This window comes from Malassezia vespertilionis, chromosome 3 (genome assembly GCF_029542925.1).
Source record: "Malassezia vespertilionis chromosome 3, complete sequence".
Taxonomy (NCBI): domain Eukaryota; kingdom Fungi; phylum Basidiomycota; class Malasseziomycetes; order Malasseziales; family Malasseziaceae; genus Malassezia; species Malassezia vespertilionis.
The window spans coordinates 505,061-523,124 of NC_079249.1; the positions used below are offsets into that span (position 1 = coordinate 505,061).

The following is an 18,064-nucleotide window of genomic DNA, read 5'->3' on the forward strand; positions in this document are numbered from 1 at the left end:
GGGAAGGTACACAGTACACAACGGACAAACGGGCGTGGAAGCGCCACGTGAATATGCACGAAAAAAACTTGAGAAGCGCACGGACCTGGTGGCAATAGAGACGGTGCAATTACATGGTACATTCGGCGACGTGCATGGCAAATCTAGCTATGGAACGGGTTCGGGCCCGTGAATGGACTGTACGCAGGACGCTGCCGTGCCGTGACAGGCGACCGCTTCTGGGGCGAGAGGTACGGTGTGGGCACGGGCTTTGTATGCACCGCGTTCATATACATCGGCGCGGGGTAGCCTGCGATCTCGCCCATGGGCTGCATGTGCATTGCGCTCAACTGCTTACTTTGCGCAAACATGCCCTGGTTCGGCCATGCCCCATGCATCACGGCGCTCTTATCGTGCGAAAAACTGTGCATGGGACTCGTATCGGGACTGCTGGTACTGTCCGTCAAGAGCGGCAAATGGCCGCTCGTGTTCGCAACGTCGCAAAGCGCCCCGACGTGCTCAAACGGGATGGGGTGCTGGACTGTGCGTGCACGCTTGAACAGCTGACGCGAAACGTCGGGCCTGGATTCGTCGGCGTCGGCGCCAGCCTCGGCCGCTGGCACCGCCGTTCGCCGTTTGCGCACATCGTCCTTCGCTGGGGACGGCAGTGCATGGGCTGGGGCAGAGTAGGACGAACGAAATGCGCGTGTGCTTTGGACCGGCTCATTGCGCGATGCACTCGGAACGTAGAGCCCATTCTTGAAGCGCGGTTCGTGCCCCGGCACAATCGCCCACCAGCCGCCTTTGCCTGGGATAGTCGACTCGCGCTCGAGCTTGACAAAGCTCTTGTTTAGGCTGAGGTTGTGCCGGATACTATTCTGCCAGCCGCGGTCGCCGCGCTCGTAAAATGGGTACACGGTGCTGATCCAATTGTAAATCTCCGCGAGGCTCAAGCGGCTGTCGGAGGAGCTCAAAATGGCTTGGCCAATCAAGCCTGCATAGGAGACAGACGAGGGCTTTGCCTTGCCGGTGCCATAACCAGGCGGGAGTCGGTAGAAGCGCGGCTCGGGCTCGTGGTCCAGCGTGCCGGAATCAATCGCGGCTTGGAGCTCTTCAGAGACAAGCTTGACTATTTTGCTCCCATTGGGCTGCTCCCACTCGGTCTGCCCATCGTGTACAGCTACCTGGCAGAAAGCTTCGCCAAACATAGGATCGGGTGCCTTGTCTTTGGCAAAAACGTCGTCGCAGTGTGTCGGGAGGATCGATGCAACAGAGGGGGTGCGCTGCAGTACATTTTTGCGGCGTCCGGTGCGCAAACGGTGCGATGCCGTCTCGGGCGAGCTGCTCACAGAAGGCAAGTCGTGCTCGTCTGCCTCGCACACCTCGGCCTCTATGAGCGGCGGCGCTGGCCATGCAGCTGCGGCGGGATGGAAAATGTCGGCGGGACTGATCGTCTCGGTGCGCTGGAAAGGAATCTTGTCCCATGGCGTCTCGAGCGCGGTACGGCTAAGCCCTGCCCTGCCCGTGCGCAGCGCAGGGCTCACTTGCAGTTGGCGCGCGTTGCTCTTGTCGGCCAGCGGACTTGCGTGTGTGACTTTGACGGGCGAGTTGCGTGCGAAATAGGCGCGCTGTTGCGGCGACTTGCCAGGGAAGGATTCGATGCAAAGGAGGCGGTTCGGCGAGGGCACCACCTGGGGAATGTTTGTCGCGTCTGCTTCGCCAAACGGGAGGTGGGATAGCGGCGTGGACGAGTAGGCAAAATTCGCCCTGGACTGCCGCGCGGGTGCTTCCCAGTCTGCCGGGGAGCTAGGGACAGCTGCAAGGCCGGCATTGGACATCAGCCGGCCCTGGTGAGTCCATGGCGTGAGGAGATTAGGAGAAAACATGGACGCATGCGCACAAGCGAGCCCATACTCGGGAGAAAAGCGCATCGGAGTGATTTGCATGTTGGGGTCGAGCTTGGTGAGCGGTGTCGCAGATGCGCTGGGCTCGTCTACGTCACGCTTTGCGGGCGTGCGCGAGGAACAGCGGCGTGTGCGAAGCGGCGAGTCAAGCATGGAGCGCGCCGGCGTGCTTTTTTCTGGGGACGAGTCGTGCAGAACAAAGTCGTACGAGCCGCGCGCAGAAGAGGGCGGCCTGTGCAGCGGCGTCGAAGAGGCGCCGCGGAGAAAGCGTCCGCCGGAGGAGCTGCTTTGGCGCTTGTGTCCAGACGATTCCGAGGACACGTCTGCCCAGTTGGCCATGCTCGTGTCGGGCGTGTCGTCTTTCGCATCGACGTACGTGGGCTGCAGGTGCTCGAGCGTGTCAAAAGGTGCGACGCGCAGTCGCTCGCGCTCCTTGGCCTCGCGGCGGATGCGGCGAGGACTCGTTTTGCTCAGCATGATCCGATCCAGTAGACTCATACTCTTCATGCACGCGTCTAGATTGTCTGTGTTTGAACGTGCGAACGGCCGCGGCCCCCAGCCAAGCATATCCGACTTGTCTTGTTCGTAAAAAACGCCTGAGTCGTCGTTGAGCGCGGTGCTGTCTTCGCTTTTCGGATCGAAAGCGTCGTCGTGGCGCGAGGCGAGCCACAGTTTCCCGCCGTGGTCCATACGGGCCATGCGGTTCAGCACGTTGAGCTCGGGACTCGATGGCGAGGAAGGACTCGCACGCGAATCGTCCGTCCCGGGCGGAGTAGGCTGTACGGGGCGGGAAAGAGGCGTGCTGCTGCGCAAAAGTTGGCAGCGGCGCGGAGTTTGGGGCACGGCATCGTGGCCGGGCAGTGGTGGGGAGAGGGGCATGCTCTCCAATAGCATCTGCTTTTCGAGTATGCGCCGTCGGCGTCGGCGACGCCGGCGCCGTTCTTCGGCGCTCCCGACATCGTCCAGCGAGATGCGCAGGCGCCCCTTCTCGCCGGCGTGCTGGCGCACGACCGCTGTGAAGAAGCCGAGCTGCCCGCTTGTGGTGCGCAGCCAACGGGAAAGGGCTGGTGGATCGACGCTGCTTGCTTGCCGGCTTACACTGCTTTCGGACTCGCTCGGGGAGAGGCACGGGTCGGGAAGCGGTGCTTTGCGCTCTTCATCCACGGGATCAGTCGACGCGGAAGGCGAGCCGAGAGGGATGCGCTCGGCCTTTAGGAATGCCGCGACACCCGCGCGTGTGCGTTCGTAGTCGGCGCGCGTGAGTCGCAAGCCGAGCGCTTGCGCGCGAGCAAGAAAATCGTCCGCCTCGGAGGGCGACGCTTGTTGCCTGGCGCACGGCGTGTCTATTTCGTTTGTCATGCTAGCTCGCACGTATCTGAGGCGAGCAGCGGACCTGCAAACGCCTCACGATGAGAGAGAATACACGTGCCGCGCAACGAGCAGCGATCTGGGATCGTGAAGAGGCGCGTGAATGCAAACCGGAACGCCCGCCGCGCAAAGACACACTCGGGCGCCGACGCGCCACGCGTCGAGCTACGCGCATTACGTGTTGATGCACCTCACACGTGGCATTTAGCACGCGTGCAGCTGAGCAGGCACATTTGTCGTGGCAAGCGCATGCGTCGGTGTGCGTCTGCCCAAAAAGGCACGGTGCCAGTGTGCATTGAATGGGCCAGGTGATTGTGGCGAATGGCTACGCTACGTAGAGGTACAAATTTCGCTCTTCGGCGCGCTGTGGGGTCAGAGTAGGGAGGTACGTGCCTCGAGAAATTCGCGCTCGAGCAGCGACTCGATCCGTTTCTTGATCAATGCGGGCGTCGGTTGGAAGCGCGGCAAGAGCTGCCGCACGACTTCGTTTACGAGGTCATTGTGTGAGAGCGTCTTGCGGTTCTTCATTACGCGCACGATGCAAGCCTGGGGTTAGAGTGAGATAGCACAGCACGCACCTCTACTTGGCTCTTGCGCTCTTCTTCGACCTTGGCCGCCGTCTCTTTGCGCTCGGTGGGCGTCTCGACTTTGGCCGCGACTTGAGCGATCTTGATGCGGGCGAGGGGCGCGGTAAAGTCCGCGTTAAAGTGGAACGTGTCGTCCTCGTGGATGGTGCGGCCTTTGGGCACCTTGTGCAGAATCTTGTACTTGGCGCACGCGAGGCTCTGCAGCGTGCGCTGAAGGTCCGTGTCCCCAATGTTGGTGCTTTCGCGAATTGTCTTGTAACCCAACGTCTCCTCCTCCTCAAACAAGAGCAGGACGACGAGCGCAAAGGTCGAGACGACCAGCTCATGGGTCCGTGCACGGAAACGGACCTTGACGTCGGCGGAACCGAGATTCGGTTGCCAGGTCAGCACACGCCCGCGATGTCGCTGCGCGTAGAACTGCTCGAATGCAGCGCACGCATTGCGCAGGAGAGGAGAAAAGAACACGGGCGCCTGCGGCGCGGCGATCGGCCAGTAGGTTGCGGTGAGAACATGCACGTTGAGCTGGAAAGCCAGGTGTGCAGCTTGCCGCTGGTGAAACGCAGCGAGCACCTCTTCGCTAAGTTTCATGTCGTTCAGCATCCCTTGCAGTTTCTGCACGTAGCCGTGGCCGCACTCGACCTTGAGCTTGCCAATCATGCCGCGCTCGACGTCGTCCGAGACAGACCGGCCGTGGAGTAAGCGCTGCGTTAGATGAAGCTTGTAGTACCGCTCAAACATGTCTTTTTCGTGCACAAAGCGGAAGATTGCAATGGTGGAGTCGAGCACCTGCTCGATCCCCGCATCCGACGTGACTTTCGCGCCTTTCTTCAGGTGTTCATGGATAAAGAGGGAAATGTATTCGGGCGCGCGGGGATTCATGTTGACGAACGAGTCAAATGCTTCGTTGATCGCTGCGCCACACGACTTGTCGCCTCGGAAGCTGGTATATAGAACGGTGTCGAATCGTGTCTTGAACTGCAGCACTTGGCTGACCCAGTGCATGGCTAGTTCGGCGGTTGCGCCGGGGCCAGACTCGGCAGGAAAACGTGCGGCATCGTTGATCGCCTGGCCTTTTATGGTTGCATAGGTGCGCAGCGCCTTGTTCAGCGCAAAAAGACCTGTTTGCACCATGCTGAACAAGCGGTACATGCGCTCCAGATCGTCGCGCCGATCCGACTCGAGCAGCGCGACAAGGCCGCCGTCGGCCATGGCAAGCACTTCTTCCAAATGGTCGGTGAGCAGGTTTCGCTCCAACGCTGCGCGCAGCGGCGCCAGTGTCCCGGCGCTGAGGCACGCATGCACGCGCGTCTCCTCCTCAGCAAAGCGGCGCTCGGCCTGCTGAAGGTAGCACGTCGCTTGGCCGGCAGCGAGAAGGCGCGCAGCTTCGGCACAGTAGTACTCTGACGTAGTCTCCAGGAGCAGCGGCTCGAAATCTTTTTGGTATACAGTCGAGCGCGCCTGCGCACCGGGCTGCGTCAAAGCAAGCAGCATATCGGACACGCTCTTGAGCGAGCGCCGCTCGACAGACGCGCCTTCGCGCTCGCAGTAAATCTGGCGCAGCAACGTGACCATCAGGTTCGGTGCAAAAAGGACGCGCGTGGAGCGCACAATGGTATCACGGAAGAGCTCCATGCCGAGCTCCCAGATCGGCAGCTCGTTCTCATTCGTCACGTACACGCGGTCCACATATTTCAGCACGTCGCGCAGCTTGCCCATGCACGAGCAGTGGTCTTCCCACACGCTCGTCACCGCGTTGAGGAACCGCTCGTTGGCGGGAATCGTCGCCAAGATCGCGCCCGTCTGCTCGCTCTCTGGCAGCAGGCAGAGCACGGAGGCAATAAAATTTTCCTGCTTGCCCTTTCCTTTGTACGCGTCCTCTGCAGCGAGCGCGGTAGGGGCATCGAGTGGAAACAGTGGCACGAGCAGCTCGTCGCTCTGCTTGATCAGATGGTCGGTCACCTGGCGTCGGACGCCTGCGTAGAGCATATCGCCCTGCTGGTTCTACAGTGAGTAGTTTGGCGGCAACGCACGAGAATCAAATTGTACGCATAGCGGTAGTGTTCTTCGTAGCTGAGCTTGGAGATATTGTGGTGTTGGATGTGCGTGATGGCAACAGAGAGCCGCTCCCACATGTCCTCGATCGGAACGCCCAGGCCATGCTGAGATTAGTTTCCTCAATACGTACACTTCGCGGCGCTCGCAGCTTCTGGTTCCGCGCGCCAAAGCGGCGCGTCTGCCTCGGCGCGCCCATCGACATGCCGCAAAAGCCAAGTCGCAACGTCACTTGTCACGTGGGTTTACGCGTCGAGGCCCGTGTTGTTCTTCGACCCCGGCAATGTGCCGAGCATGAGCCAGGTCGGTACGTGGGCGCAGCGGCGCGCAGAGCTGCGTATGCAGCTCGACGTTGCCGCCGTACAGAGCGCAGTGGCCGCGCTCGAAAACTATGCCGTGCGGAGCGACGCCGTAGCGCGCCTCTTGCGCCGCTTCTTGCCGCACAACGACGCCGCACGCAGACTCGGCGCACAGCTCGACTGTGCGCTTGCCGTGCTGTGGACGTCCAAGAATGTGCCGCACAATAGCATGGTCGCGAAGCTATACCGCGACGCAGCACCCGCGCTGCGCAAGCTGAGCGCGGCAAACTTGACGGAGCGCGACTTTTCCTCGCTCTACACGCTGCAGCACGGCGCCACAGGCACGGTCGAAGTCGTGCGCTGCAAGTTTGACCGGCGCCTCTACGTACTCAAATCCATTCTCAAAGGCGTGGCTCGCCGCGAGCCGTACCGATGCTCGCCCGTGTTTGAGAGCCAGCTCCTGGCGCAGGGCTCGACCAACGGCGCGAATGCATGCACGCCGATGCTGCACGCCGCGTTCCAAGGCATTGGCTCTGTGCATCTCGTGATTGAGTACATGCCTGCAGGAGACCTTGATTCGCTCCTGCGTGCGGCTGCCGAGGCGGGCGATAAATACCCTGGAAAGAGCCGGCACGGCGGTCTGTTGGAAGAGGCGTGGGCCGTGCGCTACGCCGTGGACATGGTTGCTGCCGTAGGCTGGCTCCACGAGCTCGCGTTTGTTCACCGCGACATAAAGCCGAGCAACTTTCTCCTGCACGCGTCCGGCCGCTTGAAACTGTGCGACTTTTCTACCTGCGCGCCGTTTGCCGAATTTCCCCACGGGCGCCGTGTGCTTGCGTACTATGCACAGCGGCCCGCTGGGACGTGCGATTACATTGCCCCGGACATCCTCCTGTGCGAAGAGCGGCGCATCTCAGCGGCTCAATCGCCCGGCGCGATGGACGTGGACTTTGCGCCCGACGCACAGCGCCCCGGCGCCTACGGACCTGCGCTCGACTGGTGGAGTGTCGGCGTGGTGCTCTACGAGATGATCTACGGCAAGCCGCCGTTTTGGGCGCCGCAGCCAGCGGACGTGTACGAAAAAATAGCGCACCACGACCAGCATTTCCGCCTGCACCCTGCCATTCCATGTTCCGCACCGCTCCAATCGCTGCTCCGCGGCTTGATATGCGCAGAAAACGTACGCTTAGGACGGCACGGCACGTACCAAGTGCAGCAGCATCCTGCATTCGCGCACGTCCCATGGACCATGCTAGACACGCTCGACGTGCCGTTTCATCCCACCGCACCGCACGGCCAGCCGTCTGTGCTGCACAGTCCACTGGCGCACGACATGGTCTCGTTTGACACAAGCGCGATAGACACGCCCCCCAGTTTCTCTGCTATATACCAAGGGGCGCTTGACGTCTTTCCCGCCTTTCCCGACTCGCTCGCCGTCACGCCGCCCGACCAGCACGCGCAGCACGCGCAGCAAGAGGCGCCCTCGCCAGTGTCTTCTGCCGAGAGCTGGCCGTCGGGTAGCCTTGCAGCGCCCGAGGCGCCGCATGACTTTCACGAGGTCGATGTACATTTCCACGGCTTTGGCTACCTCCCTGCTGCGACGGCTTTTGCGCCCGAAGAAGGCTTGCGTACGTTGCCCGCGCCGAGTGCATCGCCCGTTCCCCAGCCTCTCGCATCGACGCCGCTGGGCAAGGCTGCTGCCTCGCCTGCCCTCGACGCTATTCCGCTTGCCTCCCCGCTGCACAACACGCCCGAAAGCATGCATCCACTCCAGCGCCGTGCGCTCCAGGCCGCTATGCGCGTGCGCAGCGGCGCGGAATGGATCACACCGTTCCGCGATGCGTCGCCGATTGGCGCGCCTGCATCGCCGTACCCCTTCCCCATCGCTTCCGTGCCGCGGCGCGCTGGGACCGGTGCTTGGACACCGGTGCATACGCCTCTGCTTGCGCCACCCTACGACACGATGGGCTCCGACTCGCGCCATTCCGGCGGCAGCACCTGGAAGCGCAACCTCACAGAGCGCCAGGCATGGTCCGAGATGATGGACGCGGTGCAGAAGAGTGCGCGGAAAATAGGCCCGCCCACGACGCTTTGTCGCCTCGCCGAAGAAGACATGCCGCCCGCGCCCGGCGCGCCTTCGCCCGCCAAGCCTGCTCTGCGCAGCTCCATGTCGTGCTATGATCTGCGCCGGCGCATGCTCCCGCTCGAGACCTCGTACACCGCCAATGCAATCCCGAATGAAGAGCGCGCCATGCTCCGTACACGGCGAAGCACGCGGCAGCTTTTGCTCGACGCGCAAGTCACCTCGACGCCCACACGATCGACACGCGCTGGAAGCACGATGCCCTCGCCCACCAACTCGCAGCTCGACGCGCCGGCAAGCCCGCCGCGCCGCCGCCGCTTGCGGGGAAGTGCGTCGGTGCGCGACTTTCGCGACCTGCGCGCCAAGATGGAGGAGCCGAGCTTGCCAGTGCTCGCAGACGCCTCGCCCCAAAACTCGCCCGAGCGCGTGGCGCCGATGGACAGCCACCGCACCCTCTCCGAGTACCGCCGCGGCGTGCCGCAGCGAGAAAAGACGACGGAATCTGTAGAAGATGCTTTTGGACGGCGCACGCGCGTGCAGCAGCGTGGTTTGCGCGGCTTGGACAGGATTGCGCGGCGGATGCAGTCGACGTTGGGGCTCTCGGGGCTCTACCAACAAGGCAAACCACCAAACGACACGCACGACAGCCCTCTCACGCGCATGGCACGCGGCCACCAGCACATCCAGCGCTCCGTGACAAACTTGGAGGAAGAGCTGCAAGAGCTTAAATCTCGTATAGACCATGTCCAGTTATGATTGCTAGCGTTATAAACAGTGAATGCCGTTGGGGTATGCGCGTTTTGCCCCGCGCTGTAGAGGCTGCGCAGCAGCCTCGTCGCTATTTGTGCGCGTTTCGCGTACATCGTACGCGTGGAGCGAGACAGGCTCGGAATCGCTGCCTTGCGAGTCGTCTGCGCTGGCCCTGTGCAGCCGCGGCGTGTCGAAGCGCTGGCGGTGCGCCTCGGCAAGCGTGTACTCTGTGCGCTCCAGGAGCGCGTCGAGGCGGTTGCGCTCCATGCACAGCTCGTCGCGTAGGCGCTCCAGGTCGGCGATGCGGATCCCACCCGTATACGGCGTGTTTGACTCGATGCACATGGAAGGCAAAACGCTGTGGCGCGCTTTCCACGGCGTGCCGAGCCTTGGGTCTGCATTCGATTGCACGCGCGCGTCGTTGCGCATCTCGTAGTGTGCAGCGTGCGGCCAGGTGCCTGGGTCGGTGCCGCGTTGCTGCGTCCAGCGCGAGGTGCCGACTTCCATCAAGACCATGGCCGCTTCGCGATCGCGTTCCGCGCGTGCAAACGTCTCTGGCAGCACTGGCTTCGCGTGCGCGGCGCTGGGCGTGCGTGCATGTGTGGGCCGTTCGTGCGGTGCGCCCGGGCCGGGCGCAGCGCTGCCGATCATGCGTTTGCGGCGCTTGATTACAGTCTTGCGCATCCCGATTGGCCTGTGGGTGCCGTGCAGTTTATGGTATAGGCCACACGCATTGCAAATGTTATTGCCCGCCTCGTCGCGCCGCCAGAGCGGCGTCGTGGTGGTCTGGCAGTTGGTGCAGCGCAGTGCTTCGATTGCAGGGCGCGCATCCTTGTCGTCCAAAGAAACCTTGCTCTCGGGCTCGCTGTGGATGGGCGCGGCGGGCGTCTCGTCCGCAGCGGCGCTGATGACATTGTTGTAGGTCGGGCAGCCGCTGCAGCTGCTGGTGCCGCCCATGCCGTTGCAGAGGCCATCGCCGGGACAGGATCCAGCCGCGGGGCTGTCGGTGCTAGCGCACGTCCTTCTTTGTTTCACTGGGGACGTGTGCTTTTCTTCGTCGTGTGAGATCGGCGAGCTTGCGTCGCTCGAAGTAGCGCTGGGCGCCTCGGTGTGCCATGCAACGGGCTTGCGCCCGTTCGTGCGGCGCGGCAGTGATAGCGCGGCATTGCTGTCGGCTTGGTCGTCCGGCTGTGCCAGCGGCTTGCACGCGCTCATAAACCCGCTGTCGTGTTCAGACGGAAGGGAAAGCGTATGTCGCTCGACGCTAGAGATGGCCATGTGGGCGAAGGAAAAATGCGCCAAGGAGCAAATGTTTGTACAGTGGTGTGGTATACCGTCGGACAAGGGAAATGCAAAACCGTGCCTGGAAAGATCGACAACCTACCGTTGAATTATTTTGTTCTTCGCTGCCGCTGATAAGAGCGCGGAACGAACGAATAGCGCTTGGCAGTGTTGATCGGTGCGGTGTGCCAGATAAAAGATTATGTCGAGCCAGCGCCAATGAAAAAGCGATTATTTGCCAAGGGGTCTTTCGCCGAGTTAGTCAGGCTTACGGCGTACCACCGCACGTGGCTGCGACTGCAGGCGCCCCCAGCGGCCAAGGCGCGGTGGGGAAAAAAGTATAAACCTATGGTGCGCAGGGATGCAAACGGTAATGGATATCCACAAGCACGACACCGTAAAAAGGCAGTACTTCATGCTACGGTATGAAGAGTATAGCTAGTGTATACTGTAATTAGCACAGCATGGCCCCTTGTCCATGATCCGTTCCGATCAGCGCCTACTTGGACCCAGCGCTGCGCACCGCCACATTAGACGCCAGTGGTGCGACTCTCACGCTCCGCCTGACGAATACGGTCCTCGAGCGTCTTGGACTTGTGCACCTGGGAAGCGGTCAGGCGCTCGTTGGAGTTGCCCGGGCGGTCCGAGTAGCGCATACCGTCCGCAACCGAACCCTGGTAGGAGGAGGTAGTGCGGCGCAGCTCGTTGCCACGGTTCGTATCCGTACGAGTAAGTTTTTTGTTGTTGTCGTTCTTGCCACCAAGGGAAGAAAAGCAGGATCCCTGGTCATGTCAGCACGCACACCACGAACACACGTACCATTATCGTTGTCGCGTACCAAGCTCACAGCCGAGTTGAGGATTGTTTACTCACCCGTCCGCGCCCGGGTAGTCACGTGCTACTTGCGCGCGGAACCGCGCCGAAATGCAGCGAAGGTTGGACGCTCGCATAGGAAGGAGCGCGCCGTGCACGGCCGCCACAATGACGGACAACAAGAACGCGAATGAGCTCCTGCAGTGGGGCTTGCGCAACGCACCCGCGCGTCCCGACGGATCGTCTTCCGTAGCCGAGGTATCTGAAGCCATTGCGCAGGGCAGACGCCCCGACTTGGCCGACCCTGGTTTGTTTGACGCCCTGATGGGCAAGAGCGAGGCGCAGATGATGAGGGAGGAGCTCGCTGTCGGTTCAGATACACGCAGGTCTGTGGAAGACCGCACCACCGCGCTGGACAATTTTGAGATGCTGATTGAGACGGTGGACAATGCAAACAACATGCAGAACATGAACATGTGGCCGGCGGTGGTGCACTTGCTACAAGAGCCTACGCCTGCCATCCAGCAGGCCAGTGCATGGATCGTCGGCACGGCCGTGCAAAACAACGACAAGGGCCAAGTTGCCGCGCTCGAGCACGGCGCACTCGCACGCTTGCTCGAACTCCTGTCCTCGCCCAGCAAGGACGTGCGGAATAAGGCCATGTACGGCATCGGCGCCATGATCAAAAACTTTCCCTACGCCGCCCTCCAATTTTCCGAGCTGCATGGCTGGGACGCGCTCCATGCTGGACTGCTCGATTCGAGCATTGCTGTGCGCAGCAAAGTAGCTTTCCTCTTGAACCAGCTCCTCAGCGAGGACGCCAGCCACGCCGTTCCCAACACACACTCCGCGCCGCCTACAAGCGACGCGCACGCTCCTTTGGAAAAAGGCCCAGCAACGCTCCAGTTTTCTGCACCCGCGCCCGACGTAGCCAAGGCGATGGTCGATCACCGTATTCTCGACACGTTGCTCGCCTCGGTCCTGCCCAACGCAACACAGGCTGCGGCAACGTGTGATGGGGAGCCCACACGCAGCTACTTGGACTATGCTGGAAAGGCCGTCCAAACTCTCGTCACGTACTCCGCCCACGCACCCGTGCCGAGAGAAGCATTCCAGGCGCTCCTCGCAGAGCTCGACGCTGCGCCCTCCGCGTCCGAGCCAGGGATTGCCTCGCGCGCTGCAGAACTCGGCATAGATAACGCTGCGTTGGACACGCTGCGCAGCGCGATTGCATAATTCAATAGCTATACCACCATTACGTACACAACGACCCTGTCTCGCACATCGCATCAACATGTACATCGGCTTCGTGCTCGTACAGCTCCTCGCCTTGGCGCACGGCCGCTTCCCACATCTCGCTCGTCTCTTCGTGCGAGTGGTCGAGCAGCCCGGCAGGAAGGCCTTGCGCGACACGCATTTCAAGCGCGATGGTCAAGAGCTCTGTGCCGATGGCATCGCGCGGATCGATGCCGAGCCCTTCGTGGTACCATCCGATCGCGTCGGCCAAGTCGCCCTGTCGGTGCGCACACATTCCAAGAGCAATGTACGCAGGCGCACAGCTCGTATCGCATTCAATCACGCGCAAAAAGCGCGCGCGCGCCTCGTCGTCGCGCCGCACACGGCGAAGCGCAAGCCCGAGGTTCAAGTGGACGCTGACCCAAGCCGCGGCTGGCTGCTGCGTATCTGCGGCAACAGCAAGCGCGGCCTGAAAAAGCGCGATGGCTTGGGTATACTGCCCGTTGTGAAACGCAGCTACGCCGCGCTCGTTGGCACACAGCGGATCGTCGCCGAGCTCGGCGGCGCTGCTGTTGAGAAAAATCAGCGCGAGGTTCTTGTTGCCTTGCTGCAAGTGCTCCATCCCGATAAAAAGGCGCGGCAGCCCAGAGGATTGGAACTTGCGCGCGGCCGTCGAGTAGGCGGTGATGGCCTGGTCCGATTCGCCTTCCAGCGAGAAGCTATGCCCAAACGCGATCCAAGAAGGGGCAAAGCGCGGATCCAGAAGAGAAGATTTGCTGAAATAGCGCCGCGCTTCCTGCCACCGCGCCGCGCTTGCATACCATACGCCCACAGCATACCACGCCTCGGCACTCTCGGGATTCGAATCAGTGAGCTTGTGCGCAAGGAGGAAGAGCGCGGGGCGCAGCTGCGGAAGATAATACGCGCACGCTATGTGGATCGGTAAGCACAGTGCGTAGGCGGGATCGAGCTGGAGGGTATAGCTGGTGACGGTGTATGCATCTTGGTACCGCAAACACGCATAAAGCTCCTCGGCGAGGCCCAGCAGCACGTCGGGACTCGCGCGCAGGGGCGTGGCACACAGGAGCTGTCGCGCGTGTGCGGCGCGCCTGATGTGCTCCTCGCTTTGTTTCGCAAGGCGCGTCGTGTACAGCAGGCGCACAACCTCAAAGTCGTCCGCGGCGCCTTTTTCTGTGCCTGCTTGCGCTGCAAACTCGAGCGCCTGCACAAAGTCCCACTGTTCTTCGGCGCCTAGCAAGTTGCCGTCGATCAGCGCGGTGAAGCTGTCGTAGTTCTTCACATCCAGGGCCAGCGCAAGCATGAATGCTTCTTTGGCCTTGGCCACCTGGTCGAGGCGCAGGTAAATCTGCCCGCGTAAATGGCACACGGAGGAGCCAAGTTTGAGGCCACCGTCCAGCGCAGGCGTCTTTACCGACGCTTTTCCCCCGCTGGTCCACCGCGTGTGATCTTCGCCCGTGAGCTCAAGTGCCTCGTACAGTTTGCCAAGCCGGACCTGGCTCTGCGCAGCAAGGTAGCGACACGGCGCACTCCAATTGACCATGCACGGGCCGAATTCCTCGGTGCGCTCCTGTGCATGCACAATACGCTGGATCTCTTCGTCAACGTGCGCAAAGGTGGAAGAGGGGCGCGATTTGGGGCAAAAGGGGTCCTGCGAGCGTTCGGGAGAGGAGGATGGGGGTCGCTTGCGACGACGCGCAGCTTCGCCCGGCACGCCAAGCATCTCGACCACCTCGTCATCTTCCTTGGAAGTCTCGCGCGCCTCATGCCCGTCGCTACTTTCCACGCCGCCGTACACACCCGCGCGGCCGCTGCGCACACGAATGGATTGAGGCAAGATACTGTGCGCGCGTGTGGATTCCACGGCGTCGTACAGCGCATCAGGCAAGCCATTGGGGAGCGCGTCGGTGGGTAGTGCAGCGTGGTCCGCCGCGCCGCGCCGCAGCGGCGTGGTAAGTAGCTGTTCGGCACGCGCATACTGGTGCGTGAGAAAGTATGCCTGTGCGAGCCAATAGACGTCGTTGTATGCAATCTCGGTGGGCTCCAGTGCCACCACGAGCTTTCCCCAGAAAATAGCCGTCTCGTACATGTGCTGCTTCATTGCATCGTGCATCCAGCGGCGCATGCGCGCAGGGAGCCGTGCATGCGTGCTCGCGGCTGTTGCTGGCTGCGCACTGTTGCTGGGCGAGGGGACCTCTGGGCGCCCCCACTCGCCGGTGACGTTTTCTTCGTGTATTATTACGCTGCGGTTCGAGTCCGTCGACGCGGTGCGCTGCGCGGGGGGGGGAGAGTTGGGTCCCGCCCACGCGCCTTCGGACGAACGGCGTGGAATTCGTTTGCCTTTCCCAAGCAGCGGCGGGGGCTCCAGCATCGGCGCCTCTTCCTGGGGGCCGAGAATGGGTGTATACAGTCCTTGGCGCCGTGTACTGCTGGCACCTTTGATTGGGGAGAGCATAGGGCCTAGGTCGAGTAGTCCGCTATTGCTTGCATCTTCATCCTGGCGAGCTATACTGGTGCTGGTATCCATAGAAAAAAGACCGATATTTTTGTTATTGTGCAGTAAAAGGGGGCTGCCGTGGTCGCCGTGCCGGGCTAGTGGCGATGCTGCCACGCCGAATCTGGGCGACTCTGTTGAGGTACGCCGCTTTTTCATCCGCGTTGGTGTTGGCCGTGGAGGCGCAAAAGAGGCCCATTTGGCGAAATCTGCTACATGTGGAGAGCTGGACAGCGTCCGTGCCATTTGCACACGGAGTACGCACCATAGTTCTTTGACGAAACGGGCTCTCGATGCCGTCAAAACACACGCTGCGCCACGCGCAGTCTGCCCACGGATACATATCCACGCCCCGGAAAACACTACCCCAATCGCCTGCAGTGCCTCCGTTGCGTCTGCACTCGGCAACATACCACCGCCCGCAACTGCTCGACGTACACGAAAGCATGCAGCAGCTTCTTGCGTGGTTCGACGGCGAGGAGCATGCACGCAACATGCCGTGGCGCAAGCCATGGATTGATCCCAATGCACGCTCTGCAAAGCGTGCGCGGCATGCCGAGGACGATGGCCCCAGTATGCACGCGCGCCTCAAGGTGCGCGCATACCAAGTATGGATCTCTGAAATTATGCTACAGCAGACGCGCGTCGAGACGGTGCGCGACTATTGGAATCGGTGGATGGAGCGCTGGCCGACCATCGAGGCGCTCGCTAGTGCGACGCGCGACGACGTGCTCAGTGCATGGCGCGGCCTTGGCTATTATAGTCGTGCGACTCGCATTCACCAGGCAGCGCAAAGTGTGGTACACCATCCAACCCTGCAGGGCATGCTTCCCGCACACGTGGAGGATTTGCAGAAGATGGTGCCAGGGGTCGGGCGCTACACAGCCGGCGCCATCTCGTCCATAGTGTTCGGGCATGCCGTACCAATACTGGACGGGAACATTGCGCGCGTACTGAGCAGGCAGACTGGGCTGTACGCGGACCCTAAATCCAAGGCAACCGTCGACTTGCTCTGGGACATGGCGCGCCTTTTGGTCGAGCAGGCCGCAGCACATGCTAATGGTGATGGCCAGGTGCCCGAACACAGTGCAACTCCCGGGCAGTGGAACCAAGCGCTAATGGAGCTCGGAAGGTAGGTACACTGCCTGACTCACACGCAGCACTTTGTGTACTGCACAGCGTCCCGAATGCAATGCTTGCCCGATTCAGCGCACTTGCATGGTATACGCCGAGGTATGTCTCACTTTTATGCATCTCACCAAAGGGAAACTTGCCCGCCGATGCGGCACAACACAATGATATACCCGATATGGAGGACGTGTGCACGTTTTGCGCGCCGTTCCCTGAACAAACGGCCATCGCCGCTCCGCAGCCGAAAGCACCGCCCAAGAAAAAGATGAAGCAGACGACGCTGTTTGGGGCAGCACCACCGTCACAGCCCGAGCAACAAGCATCACACGCGGCGCAACAGACGCTAGAATATGTGCGTCAGTTTCCCTTGAAAGTTGCGAAACAAGCATCGCCTATCGAGCCTCGCTTGGTATGCATCGTGCGCGCATCTCCCCCGCCGGATGGTCCGCCTGGAGAGGACCGCTTCTGGGTAGAGCAGCGCCCTGACAAGGGACTCCTCGCAGGCCTGTGGGAGTTTCCCATGCAACTGCTTCTAGACGGTGCACAGACCAACTTGCTCGATACTGCACGTGGCTATATCCAGCACCGTCTCCCACCGCCCTGGCCGTCGACCGAGACGCCTATCGGCGTGGTTGCGTCCAACGCGCACGCACAAGGCACGGTGCGCCACGTGTTTAGCCATCTTGTATGGGACCTGCAAGTCGTGTTGCTCGACGCCAGCACTGCATTTGATCCATCCATTGAGGTGCATCACAATGTGGAGCGCCATGGCGCATGGCTGACTGCTGCAGAAGTGGAGTCTGCTACGATGGGGACGGGAATGCGGCGCTGCTGGTCATTGATTACTACTGATGGGGCATGTCACACGTAGGAATTCGGCGGTGCCGCCACAATATGCAAATATTTGTATAATGCATATAAACCTAATTTCTAGTGGCGCTGTGGCGCTTGCATGCACATACTGTACGCAACGGAATTACATAATTACATCTGTTTATTCCTTGGGTACCGATGTGATTGGTGCAACTCGGATGAAGACGCGCTTTGCTTGCGTGCCAACGCGCAGTGCCCAGCGGCCACCGAGGCCAGCTTGGCAGGGTTGTAAAGACCCGTATATAGGCACTATCTGTTTGTACAAACCTTTTTCATCCGCCCTTTCGCACCTCTTCAGCATCCACCCCTGCACGACTGGTCGTGTCACTCATAAACTCTTTTCCTCTAACTATACTCTACAGACCAACTATGAAGTTTGCCGCTTTCCTTGCTGCCGCTGCAATTGCCCTTGCTTCCGTCTCTGCCGCTGAGGCTCCCCGTGCCCACCTTGTCAAGGCCCGTATGGCCGAGGAGGCTGGTCTCGAAAAGCGTGGCTCTGGTAAGCTCACCTGGTACGGCGGTGGTATGCTTAGCAACCCTGCTTGCGGTGGCTCGGCTCCCGGTGACGATGAGCTTGTCGTGGCTGTTGCCCAGAACGGTGGCTACGGCTCCTGCAACCAGCGTGTTGAGCTCCACTACCAGGGCAAGTCTGTGAAGGCCACCATTCGTGACTACTGTGACGGCTGTGCGTATGGTCACTTTGACGCCACCAAGGGTCTCTTTTCGCACTTTGCCAATCTCGACGAGGGTGTGCTTACTGGCATGAAATTCAAGCTTTTGTAAGATTTCATTGGCGAACATGTGCTTTTGCAAGTGTTGAAGCACAGGTTTATCAAGGGTTCACTATGGAAAGGTTCTTCGGTTTATATGAAAAGGGTTTATGCTGTTGTGGTTCGAGCGGATCGAATTCGTCATATTATGATTTTTCTGCTGAACACATTCAGATGATGATTGCAACAAGTCAATCCGCATCTGCACTTACGCGTTTACGTTGTCTTGCAACGTTTTTAAAAAAAAGACTTGTACGAGGCGAAGCAAGTCTGGCCTCGATACCTGCTTTTTTTTCTTTCTTATTTTATTTTACTCTTCGTTTAAATCGTTGTTCTCTTAGTCGCTGGTCGGCTAGGGACTCTCTTTAGTGAAATGATATTTGATTTCTATATACACGGCATTCGCTGCCTGGTATCGTACTGGTA

General features: G+C 60.7%; 8 protein-coding genes across 8 annotated transcripts; 4 read left to right on the plus strand and 4 right to left on the minus strand.

Moving 5' to 3' along the window:
- Window positions 1–143: 143 nt before the first annotated feature.
- Window positions 144–6,095, minus strand: MVES1_001745 (uncharacterized protein; the record flags this gene model as incomplete). Its single annotated transcript, XM_056206586.1, has 5 exons — window positions 144–3,226; window positions 3,641–3,797; window positions 3,830–5,839; window positions 5,869–5,997; window positions 6,024–6,095. The coding sequence occupies 5 exons, from the start codon at window positions 6,093–6,095 to the stop codon at window positions 144–146; spliced, it is 5,451 nt and encodes a 1,816-aa protein (XP_056062561.1).
- An 89-nt stretch (window positions 6,096–6,184) lies between these two features.
- Window positions 6,185–9,028, plus strand: MVES1_001746 (uncharacterized protein; the record flags this gene model as incomplete). Its single annotated transcript, XM_056206587.1, has 1 exon — window positions 6,185–9,028. One exon carries the CDS (start codon window positions 6,185–6,187, stop codon window positions 9,026–9,028), a length of 2,844 nt encoding a protein of 947 aa, XP_056062562.1.
- Window positions 9,029–9,037: 9 nt separating this feature from the next.
- SFU1 (GATA type transcriptional activator of nitrogen-regulated proteins) lies at window positions 9,038–10,300 on the minus strand (the record flags this gene model as incomplete). The annotated part of the gene is made up of 1 exon (XM_056206588.1): window positions 9,038–10,300. The coding sequence occupies one exon, from the start codon at window positions 10,298–10,300 to the stop codon at window positions 9,038–9,040; it is 1,263 nt and encodes a 420-aa protein (XP_056062563.1).
- A 533-nt stretch (window positions 10,301–10,833) lies between these two features.
- On the minus strand, window positions 10,834–11,125 carry MVES1_001748 (uncharacterized protein; the record flags this gene model as incomplete). Its single annotated transcript, XM_056206589.1, has 2 exons — window positions 10,834–11,085; window positions 11,117–11,125. The coding sequence occupies 2 exons, from the start codon at window positions 11,123–11,125 to the stop codon at window positions 10,834–10,836; spliced, it is 261 nt and encodes an 86-aa protein (XP_056062564.1).
- Window positions 11,126–11,284: 159 nt separating this feature from the next.
- FES1 (hsp70 nucleotide exchange factor fes1) lies at window positions 11,285–12,352 on the plus strand (the record flags this gene model as incomplete). The annotated part of the gene is made up of 1 exon (XM_056206590.1): window positions 11,285–12,352. The coding sequence occupies one exon, from the start codon at window positions 11,285–11,287 to the stop codon at window positions 12,350–12,352; it is 1,068 nt and encodes a 355-aa protein (XP_056062565.1).
- A 19-nt stretch (window positions 12,353–12,371) lies between these two features.
- On the minus strand, window positions 12,372–14,897 carry cut9 (anaphase-promoting complex subunit Cut9; the record flags this gene model as incomplete). Its single annotated transcript, XM_056206591.1, has 1 exon — window positions 12,372–14,897. One exon carries the CDS (start codon window positions 14,895–14,897, stop codon window positions 12,372–12,374), a length of 2,526 nt encoding a protein of 841 aa, XP_056062566.1.
- Window positions 14,898–15,310: 413 nt separating this feature from the next.
- MVES1_001751 (uncharacterized protein) lies at window positions 15,311–16,866 on the plus strand (the record flags this gene model as incomplete). The annotated part of the gene is made up of 3 exons (XM_056206592.1): window positions 15,311–15,996; window positions 16,025–16,097; window positions 16,129–16,866. The coding sequence occupies 3 exons, from the start codon at window positions 15,311–15,313 to the stop codon at window positions 16,864–16,866; spliced, it is 1,497 nt and encodes a 498-aa protein (XP_056062567.1).
- A 371-nt stretch (window positions 16,867–17,237) lies between these two features.
- MVES1_001752 (uncharacterized protein) lies at window positions 17,238–17,651 on the plus strand (the record flags this gene model as incomplete). The annotated part of the gene is made up of 1 exon (XM_056206593.1): window positions 17,238–17,651. The coding sequence occupies one exon, from the start codon at window positions 17,238–17,240 to the stop codon at window positions 17,649–17,651; it is 414 nt and encodes a 137-aa protein (XP_056062568.1).
- Between the last annotated feature and the right edge of the window lie 413 nt (window positions 17,652–18,064).